The sequence below is a fragment of the Erpetoichthys calabaricus genome, chromosome 15, assembly GCF_900747795.2.
Source record: "Erpetoichthys calabaricus chromosome 15, fErpCal1.3, whole genome shotgun sequence".
Taxonomy (NCBI): Eukaryota; Metazoa; Chordata; class Cladistia; order Polypteriformes; family Polypteridae; genus Erpetoichthys; species Erpetoichthys calabaricus.
Genome location: NC_041408.2, coordinates 32,132,048 through 32,142,848, shown reverse-complemented (window position 1 = coordinate 32,142,848; position 10,801 = coordinate 32,132,048). Strand labels below are relative to the sequence as shown.

Here is a 10,801-nt window from a genome sequence, read left to right as displayed (position 1 = left end):
GATTTGAGGCATCCTGATAAAGTCAACTCAATAAAGAGTACAAAAGGGGAAAGCAGACTCACATAGGACTCTACCAAGACAAACAGCCGTCAGAGGAGATCGTCCACTAGGCTATTTCACAGATGTCCAACACAGGAAACCGTTTACCACAAAACAATTAATTAAATGCAACTTTAAGGACATTGCTCATCAATTCAAATGTTACATCTGAATACATTATTGCACTTTTGTCTTTATTCATCCTACTTAAAGTAAGATTGTTAATTTTGCTTACCTGTAGTTCTAAGAACAAAAAAAAACTCATCACTTTTTAAAAACTAAACCAAACAATCCCATTCACATTTTTTTCTAAGCTTACACAATACACAATAAAGGTTTTTGTTTTAAATTATTTTATTTTTGTGTACACTAAACGTAAATTTACACACTTGAGTCTCAAAAGAACCTGGGCATGCATATTCACCTTCTGACAGGCTCTTCCATGTTGTTTTTCCATAGGAATTTGTCCATTCATTTACAGTCCATAGCTTTACTGTACACATTCTAAAACCACAGCGAACTATGATTACATCCAAGTCAACTTTACAATGTGCAAAATCCTTATTAAAGTAAGAGGAGCGCTAAAAGGAAACAAACACCTGTAACATCATTTGGTCCCTCTCTCCCTGTGATTGAATAACAATGTTCAGTTCTTTTTCAGATGGACTTTAAGTTAGTGGTCTAAGAAAACAAAAGGCACCCAACACTGAAGGACTTCAGGAAGGGCTGCACACTGACAGACAATCAGCTCACACTGTTGGGGGACGGAAAATGCTGAGGAAGAAAATCAGTTAACTAATCTGTAAGTAGAAGGCTATTCATTGAGATGAGGAGTAATTGCACTAAACAGTGACAGAACCATGGAAAGGTTTCCTTCTTTTAAAAGTATATTGGTAAAACCGACATTAAAAACGTAAAGAGCAAAAATTAAAATCAAACAAACATACAACCAAACAACAAAAAGGCAGTTAGTGTAAGAAACCCTTCACCTGGGCATTGCCAACAGTGAGGTTTTCAAGTCATAAATTTTCATTTTTTATATTATATATATATATATATATATATATATATATATATATATATATATATATATATATATATACACACACAAGGTATATATGCCTTCCATGAAGGACTTGACCAGTGTTATCTCAGAAAAACTTAACTTTATACATCCTCATAACAGCAAGAAAAGAAAGACATTGAAAAAATTTAACTCAATTATTTACAGATTGATTCTTCTAATATAAACAATAAGTCCAGGAGTTCAGTATATAAATAAATATACATTTTATTTTGTATTTATACCTTTTTCACAGATGCTTACTAACAAATCACCTGAACATGTAAATTTAAAGAAGCCACTAATTTTCCTTATTTATTAAAATTCATTTTTTAAAAAAGTCAATCTGATAGCAAGTGCTTTTAGTCTGTCAGTTTCTGGGAGCTTGTTAAAGGTGTTAATGTGGCTGGAAACATCAGCACCTTGGCTTGCATAAAGGAAAGGTCTGGAAGGCTGGCTATAACCTTTGCAGCTTCTTCACTGAGATTTTCATCCTTTTTACGTTTCCTGGTTAAAAGAGAAAACAAAATATGTTACTCATTCAGTCTGCTAACCTACAGCTAACCACTGCTTTGCTGCTCTCTTTAATGCAGAGTTCAGGGTGACAGAAGATGTGTGTCTGCTCCCCAAACCGCTTACTTCACTCAGAATCTATGAACACCTGGTGCAGTGTTATGATACCTTGAATAATATGACCCTTATTTGATACAAATTGAAGGAGTGGAGCGGTGATTCATTTATTTACTTATTTTCTTTCAGTTGGGGACCCTAGGAACGCACCAAGCCTTGGCCTGACTCGCTCACATTGATTCACAGAGACACAGTTACACAGCAGATTAAATAAATACTAAAGCAGTATATTAAATGAAACAGAAATATAAACAACAATTAACAGTTAACCCTCCCTACTCAACTACAGCGATGGCAATTAATAACACAACTAAAATCACATAACACACACACTAAGGACAATGTCCAAAACACAGCCCAATGTATTAGAAGCAGTTGACGATGAACAGAGAGTGGAAAAATCCTGTGATCCCGAAAAGAATGACAAGTTTGTCCTGCCGGTTTCCTGAAGCAATGCGGGATCAGGTGATTGGGAACGCTCCCTCAGATGAAGAAGTACCAGTCTCTACAACTCACACAAGCACGTGGGCACGAGACAGACCACATATCCAAACAGGAACAGAAATCCATGATGAAACACAGGTAATCCAAAAAGGTGAATAAAGCAACAGAATAAACAAACAAACAAACAGACAAAAACAGTGATCCCTCGCGTCTTGCCAGTTCCTCCCTTTAAAAGTTCCTGCTGCCTCAGTCTTCTTCCCACCTGCTCCTGCACCTTCTGAAATTGTCCAGTATTGTAACACCACTGGGGCAGCCAAGATATGTACTTATTTATTCCGTAGTGATGCTACATTATAATCAAGACCCACAGTAGTAATTACACAATTATAAGGGGGAAGGTTTAAGATAACCATCTTCATAAAGACTCAGCCAGAAGCATTTCCATCAATAAAACACAAGGAGAGCAGCTTACTTAATTTTACAATTGTTATCACTCTGCTTATCCGCTACATTTGGCAAGAAAGAGAACACAGAGCGTGACTTTATGATTCAAATCTGTATAAAGTGATTTAAACTTATTTAAATGTGGCTCAGCCCACTCAAAAATCAGCACTTATGCTTCAACTTTGTTATTAAGGTCTTGTCCAATGGGTGTTTATGTCATTGTCCAAGGGCGTGATCTTTGTACAAGCTCTTCCATCAGCTTCACTGCAGTTTTTATATATTGTAAGATCCACTTTATTTTACAGTCCTGTCCATAAGTACTTTGTTCTTCCCATGTGCCCTGAAGATACACATCAGCTCAGTAGGCTCATGACTGTGTGGTGTATCAGTGCTATTGTCAATCTACAGGAAGGTATTCTGTTAATCAGAAGGTTTTCTTTGTATTAGTGTGAGAATTCAAAACCAGGAGACAGGATGGTAGTGACAATGCCAGAGTAAATGTTTGATCAGTTCATCAGATATAAGCAGCTTCTGCACCGGCACTCCTCTAGGGCAAGTGGATTTCTTTAGCAGAACTTGAATTCGGTTCTGCATGGCAGTATTTCTAACTAGGCATGGTCCATGTTAGATGCCCATCGGTTACATCTGTACGATGGACTGAGATGTTTAGCCCCAAAACAGGTACAGTTATGGCTTTACAAGTTAAAATTTTTGCACCTAAACTGTAAGCAGCACTGGTCAATGTACAGAAAACAAATGCAAATTAAAAATTTGCAAGCAAGTATGACAGGGTACCGTACCATGCAGTTTAAGTTAACCTGAGTCACAAAAAGGTCTGGTATTTTCTGCTAGGGTTCTTTTTTTCCACAGAAGCGATATGTTATCAAAATAAGGTAGTCCAAAATTAAGGACTAATGAATGAGCAAGAAAACTGAATAGGGGTCCTAAACATCATTCAATAAATGGCAGTCTCAAATAATGTAATATTTCTTAGTAAAAGCACTTTGAATGTATCTGTTTGTGCAATGTCAAGATGTGAATCAATATGTAGGGACATTACTGGTTTAGAAGTGGACACATTCAATGATTTAGAATTTAGGCTCATATGTGGACTTGTGCCCCATTAGCTGCCAATGTATACCTCTCTGGCAGACAAGGTTCTGAGTACAATTTCTAGATTCACACTATGACAGCATTTCTTGCAGCTGTATACATAAGATAAATTTGAAGGGACAGCATTTATTGATAAAATTTATTTATTCTTACTTGAACTTTTGTTTTACAAATTATTTACTCATCCCTGTATCTAACATCTTAATCCTATATTATCACATTAGTATAAACAGTGGATTCAATAATAATCAGAACCCTTGATAAATGACGAACGTATAATATGCCATGTACAATAAACAACACAGATAATGTGTAGCATTTTAAAAAGGAAAGACAGTAAGATTTTATTGTGATCATTCAGAAATATAATTAAAATAATACATTCTCTAACCTCTGCCTGGAATCCCAACCTCTAAAATATTAAATTTATGGTTGTGCACAGATTACATTTTATACTCCATAAATGGTACGTTTATGGGCTTAGCCTTGGATCAACGTTAGGCATCTTTCTACACATGCTCTGGGAATGCCCTATCATAGCTGTTTTTTAAGGAAATAAGCAACTTATCTTCCATTCTTGCTATCAATATTTCTCTTAATTCAACTTTTTCTTCTGCTTGATCTTTCTTTCTTCTCACTTAATCTTCTCCAGCTGAGTTTACCTTCTCTCAGCTCCCTTGTTGCAAAATCAATTCTTGGAAAGTCATCAGACTCTCTACCAGGTTTGGTCTGAGAAGCTGCCATTCTTAATTTAACCTTACTGAAGATATCAGCAGGGAGGATTTTTGGTAAGTAGTAACAATGGACTAAGATTATACAGAGCCAAATGTCAGGTGGAACTCGCTACTGATTAAAAAGTACCTTTAGAGTGCTTCAGAGGAAGGAGCTGGCTGGCTGGCTGGCTGCTTCTCTCACTTGTCAGATCAGACTTCTCCAGCTATTCACAGTTGAAGTATTATTATAAAGGGTTAGGGACTGGGGTTGGATTGGAGATGTTAAAAGTGTAAAATAAAGTATCATGCATACTTGCTCTGACTAAAACGTTTCTGCATTTGATTGCTTTACCTTCATACCCTTTAACTTTAATAAACAACTGTTGAAAAAAGGTGGTATTTTATCTATTTTTTCTTTTTTATGGAAAAACAAAAAAACCTGGAATAAATTCCTACTAATTTACATACCAATTTTTTGTCCTTAAAAAATGTGTATTTGACTTTGTTTCAAAAGAAATTAAATTGGATCATTTCTATCCATCAGTTGTTTACAAACAATCTTCTAAAAAATTCCAATGCACTCAGTCAGACTTTTCACGTCCACCACTGTCTGCCTACGTTTCAAACACAAATACACCGACCCCAGCATTACCGTAACTGCTCCCCTTCCACCATTCCGCTAAGCACTCATTTACAGTGGGTGCATGAATTAGACTCTTTACAATGGTTACTAAAATAAACAACACAGACCAACATTAATGCACATTTATTAATAGTCTTTTTTTTTTTTAAAGTACCGTAATAAATGAAAATTGCATATCCCTTTTCTTTAGCACTTCATGTAGTCACATTTAACAGCAGTAGGCCTTTTTTTGTAAAGGGCGATTATTGTGAAAAAGAAGATGCAAAAGATTTTAGATAAATTTTCTGTTTTCTTAATTTCTCTAGAGTAACCTGCTTTGATTTCATTCAGGTTTAAACCTGGGAATGTGATGCCAGTGGCAAAATTTTGCTTTCATTTACATGTAATAAAGTTTATAGTTTAATCTTAAAAAGAACCCAGGGACCAGTGGAAGCAAAATAACTCCATGCCATCACCACTCATTTGCCACAGAGGAGCTGAAACACTTTTCATGCTCTTTGCAACTCTTTTCAGATACCACAGGCACATAATGGTGTGAGCAGCCAGGCTGTTTATGTTTGGAAGAAGCAATGAAGAGTAAGATGAGCTTTTGTACAAGTTGCACATGCTGACAGAGATTATGTCTGGGGTGCCAGGGGGAAAATGATTCTAATGGGTGGCACCTTAAATGGGCACATTGGATCCACTGTTCATGGTTATGAGAAAGTCCATAAAGCTAAGAAGATTATGGAGTTTGGTGATGCAATGGAAATAGTTGTGTCATTTAAGGAGGAGGAAATCAAGTTGAAGACATATGAAACTGATAGCTTAAAGACACAATAAGACTATTTGTTGGTGAGAAGAGTTAATCAGGGCATACTGAAAAATCTGAAGGTAATGCCTGGAGAGCAACATCACTTGGTGAAAGGAGATCTTTTAGTCAAAAATATGAAGTAACAAAATATGTGCTGTTGAAGGTCTGGAAAATGAAGGAGGAGAGGGTGAGAAGTACATTTGCTGAAACATTGGTAGCAACAGTGAATTACATTTCAGAATCTGCAGGTGTGAATGCCAAGTGGGAAGCAATAAAGAATGCATGTTTGAAAACAATACATACCTGCGGTTGGACAGACTGCTAAAACACAAGGAAATATGGTGGAGGAATGCTGAGGTAGAGATGGCAATTGAGGAAATGAAAAGGTGCTATTAGAAGTGTCAGAATTCAAAAAGCAGATGGAGATAAAGTGATCTGGTAAGGAAGCAAGCAGTGGGCCCAGATGAAGTGTTGATAGAAGTGTTGAAAGCAGCAGAAGGTTCTCGATTTAAAAGGTTGACAGACATGCAGTATTATTGTGTGTGAAGGGTGGATTTCTGAAGATTGGAAAAGAAGTGTGCTCATTCTAGTGTAAAAAGTAAAGGATGACCCTTTGAAATGTGGGTCATATGGAGCGATCAAGCTTTGGAATCAGGTAATGAAGTCAGTTCAGAGAATGGTACCGAAAATAATCAGGGATGAGACCAAAGTGTAATACATTTTATTTCCCCTTCTGAAAAGGAAAATAATCAATATTAAGCATTTGTAGATATGGAGAAGGCATTAGACGGGGCACCACAAGAAGTAGTGAAGTACTTCTAGTATGTGGCTAACCATCCCCAATCAACCATCACATACAGTAAGTGATTGTTAATCTGTCTGATGATGGAATTGTGAATGGGATCATTTAACTTAGCTTAGCAAACCAGCTGCAAATGTTTATCAGTGGTTCTCAAAAGTGTGGTCCACAGATCACCTGAGATTAACAGGCTGAATTAGATGGTCCACAAGCTGACTTTTAAATAACTCTGAAACAGCAGCCCATTACGTAAGTTTTTATTTTCTTTTGGCAATCATGCTGCTACCCAACATCCAAACTATGAAATGAATAAATCTAAAACCACAACCACGGAAGACATTGGACTTTCTTGCCAAAAGTAAAGATTCAGGATGAGCCAACAAAATCAATTACCAATTTAATAAACAGAAGGAAAATATGTATGTTTCCTTCACTTTTTGATGTTTTGGGACAGTTGACACTGAAGCTGTGAAGCTACTATTGAAACTTCATTAACACATGATTGACATCCAAAGCTTCGAACGTTACTGAACAACTAGGAGTGGTCCGACTGTTTGAAGTTCTGAATACAGAGAGGAGATACAGAAGGAGAAAGAGATACAGAACTACTGGTCCTATTTTCTACAGAGAAAATATTGACTTAAATATGAAGTACAAAAGTGTGAAACTTGCTGTCTAACAATAAAGTATAGTACATTCCATGCTATACTATTCTTCTGTCCTGGGACTTCTAATGTATCGTTAATGTGAATTTCCCCTTGGGATTAATAAAGTATCTATCTATCTATCTATCTATCTATCTATCTATCTATCTATCTATCTATCTATCTAATACTCCAGCCTACTCTTGGCACATTCTCTAATCCCCCTCAGATGTACCCAGTTCCTGAAGCACTATCTTTGTTAACCCTTGTTAAGATTCTCTTTACTCCATAGTGCAATTATTCCCCAAGACCGTGATGTCAAAATATTAATGTTTCACAGCAAAAATCCCCCAATGTGAGAAAATTGTCCCATAATTACGAATCAGTGGTAACTTATATTGTAGCATCACACTATGACTTGTCGGTTCTGAGTGCCGATGGATGTTTGTGGTTAACATCAATGTAAAGGCATGTCAAGCTGCATCAGCCTGGGGAAAAGTCACCAACACTATATATATATATATATATATATATATATATATATATATATATATATATATATATATATATATATATATATATATATACATACATACATACAAATGAGCAATTTAAGTGTCATCTGTAGGTGAGTCTATAAAATGGCAAACCTGCCAAAGTCTCAAATGAATTCCAAATGGTGCAGCCTCATCCCATCCAATCTTTATTGGTCACTATGCTGGTCTCCCTTTAAAATTCGCTTTAATGTCTGCCTGGGAAGCCCACCTCCAGATACTATAATCCTTGAATTCCATGCAGCCAGTGAAGTGCAGCACTTATGCTGAATCACTGCTGTCAGCTCTTTTACCATTGTCATGGCTATGGGGTTATTATAGATCACTGCTGAGATCTGCTGCTTTACATCACAAATCCAGCAACAATGGGATATGAAACTTTTCACATAAATACCTTTTCTAAAATAAATGTGGTAACTAATGTTAAATTAGGTTGTTACTTGACTGTTGACAGTAAGTGGGTCACTGTATCTTTGACTTTACCAAATTCACCCTCAGTGTGAAACACTAAGAACCACTGACTTACTGTATATGAAGCTTTATTTTATTTTATTGGATCATTATATTGCTTATGTTTCGACAATTTCTGCTGATGCAAATGAAAGGAAGCTGAATGTACACACCACATAATTTGTCACTTTTTCTGGTATAATGAGACTAAATACTCACTTTCAAAATCCTGATAAAGTAACCTCTTGTTGATTACATCTTGCAAAATACCACCAATTTTAAAAAAAAAATGTCCTTGGATATCAGTTAGTATGGTTAAAAATTGTCCATTAAAAATTACTTGTTATTCTTTGGTAGAATAAAGGTATGCAAAACAAAATGTATACATTAATATAAAATAGCAAATTATACCATCTAGTGGAAAAATATTACATTCTTAGACAAGGCAAGCATACAAATGTCCTCTGCACTGTAGGAATAGAAATCAAATCTTTCTTTTTGTACTTACTCTCATACAGCTTATCCCAAAATTATTTACACGAGGATCAAACAGCACAAGTGAACTCATCTAATACTGTTTAAGATTTAATAATATGAAAAATAAAGGTGAGAACAGGCAAAAGATATTTTATCTACACAATTCCAAAGATACAGCACGCACAGTTGCTAGTATTAAAAAAGGCCCTCCAGCTCAACTGTTGTCCTCACCGTGCAGATGTGCTTGTCTTTTCCACTGTAGACATTAACTTTGCAAATGCATCAGCCATTCGGTTGGATGTACTGGTGCTTTCCAGCTTAGCAGTGGTCAGTTCATAGAGCTCAGGGTCCACACCTTAACAGGAGAACAGTAATTAGTCTTCTGGCATTACTGTCACTATTCAAAAAAATTCACCAAAAAGGAAACAACATTCTTTTTGTGAAAGTGTTTGGAATGTGAACAAAGAATATTTTTTTACCAAGAATTATAATTATTGTAACATAAACAACACTTTCCTTTATAAAAATAACTGAAACAAAAACATTTATTTATCCAAATATAACTGACTTGCCAGACAAAAACTAAGAAAATAAAAAACTTTGCATGTACTTGGTCTTCTTTGTATCAAAATGTACAGTATTATGATTTCATATATTCACTTCAAACACACATGACATATAAAGATGCACATATTGTATCACTTGAGAATAGGTGCCCTTTGTTTTGGAATTAAATACATTTTCCTCTAAGTGATTTTGACATACATTTTTAAATAAACACATATTACAATTTTTTTTTATTTCAGAATAAGCATTTCATATTGTTTGGTTGGAACTAGACTGGAAATTTATGGTGGAAATTTGCAGAATTTGTATGCCAAGTGTTACACTAAAGGAAAAAAAAATATTGAAAGGAAAATAAATACTTCACCACAATAACAAGACACTATTAAGATATGCTTTAGACCGGGGTGCCCAATGCGTCGATCGTGATTGACCAGTAGATTGCAATGGTTGTGCAGATGGATCGCGTTGCATTCAAAAAAAAAAAAAAAGAAAAAAAAAAAGCGATCTGAGAAAGAAAGGAGAGGGAACTAAAATCACAGTTAAATCGGATAGCCGTCATTTTTCACTTGGCTGAATTCACAAGCAAAGGCAGACACACCGAAGCATTGTTTCGGGTGAGTCACTCGATCATTAAGCATAAGAAGTCCTTCCAAGATGGAGAGGTGATAAAAGAGGCCTCCGTTGAGACAGATGGCTAGGGAGAAATTCCTGCTGAGATTTCAAGACCCCTGGCCGGAGAAAAAGGAGTTTCTCCTTGTTATTAAACATGCAGAATACAAGCAACTTAATAACGATCAATGGCTGTTAGACTTAGCCTTTTTTAGACTTAGACATGTTGAATGAGCTTAATTTACAGCTGCAAGGAAAAGAGAACTCCATGGTCAAAATGATTAGCTCAGTTAATGCTTTGAAATGAAAAATGCAACATCTGTCCTCAAAGCTGCAGCGCCTTGATTTGGGGAACATCCAAAACCTCGCACCAGAGCTGGAGACGCAATAGAAGGCGTGGGCACAACTTGACAGCATAGGCTACACAGAGCAGATTGAAAATTGCCTGTCAGACTTTGACAGATGGTTTCAAGACTAAACTTTACTTGAGCCAATCACTATATTTAAGTGCCATCCATTTAGGGAAGATGTTGAGGGTGAATCACCCGCATCAAAAATTGCAACACTGTTTCACCTAAAACTCCTCTACAGTGGAGGATGAGATTTTGACACTACAGGCTGACATTCAGCTGAAGTCTGGGGCTCTTGGACAGTTTTGGAACTTACTTACAGAGGAAAAGTACCCAAACATGAGGAAATGTGCTACCTCCTTGACTGCATTATTCGGCTCTGCTTATTTATGCGAGTCAGCCTTTTCCCACATGAAGATTATTAAATCCAAATACTGTACTGTAGTGACCATAAATGTATTGAATTGTT

The 10,801-nt window shown here is 36.1% G+C and overlaps 1 protein-coding gene across 2 annotated transcripts in view; it reads right to left on the bottom strand.

The window, feature by feature from the left end:
- Positions 1-375: 375 nt before the first annotated feature.
- aftpha (aftiphilin a) overlaps positions 376-10,801 on the bottom strand; it is a 139,013-nt gene continuing 128,587 nt past the window's right edge. For both annotated transcript variants that reach the window (XM_028820856.2, XM_028820857.2), the window contains 2 exons: positions 9,038-9,161; positions 376-1,609 (listed from right to left, as the gene is read on the bottom strand). In XM_028820856.2, coding sequence (XP_028676689.1) covers positions 1,465-1,609; positions 9,038-9,161 — 269 coding nt within the window. In that variant the 3' untranslated portion in view covers positions 376-1,464. The remainder of the gene's footprint in view (positions 1,610-9,037; positions 9,162-10,801) is intronic.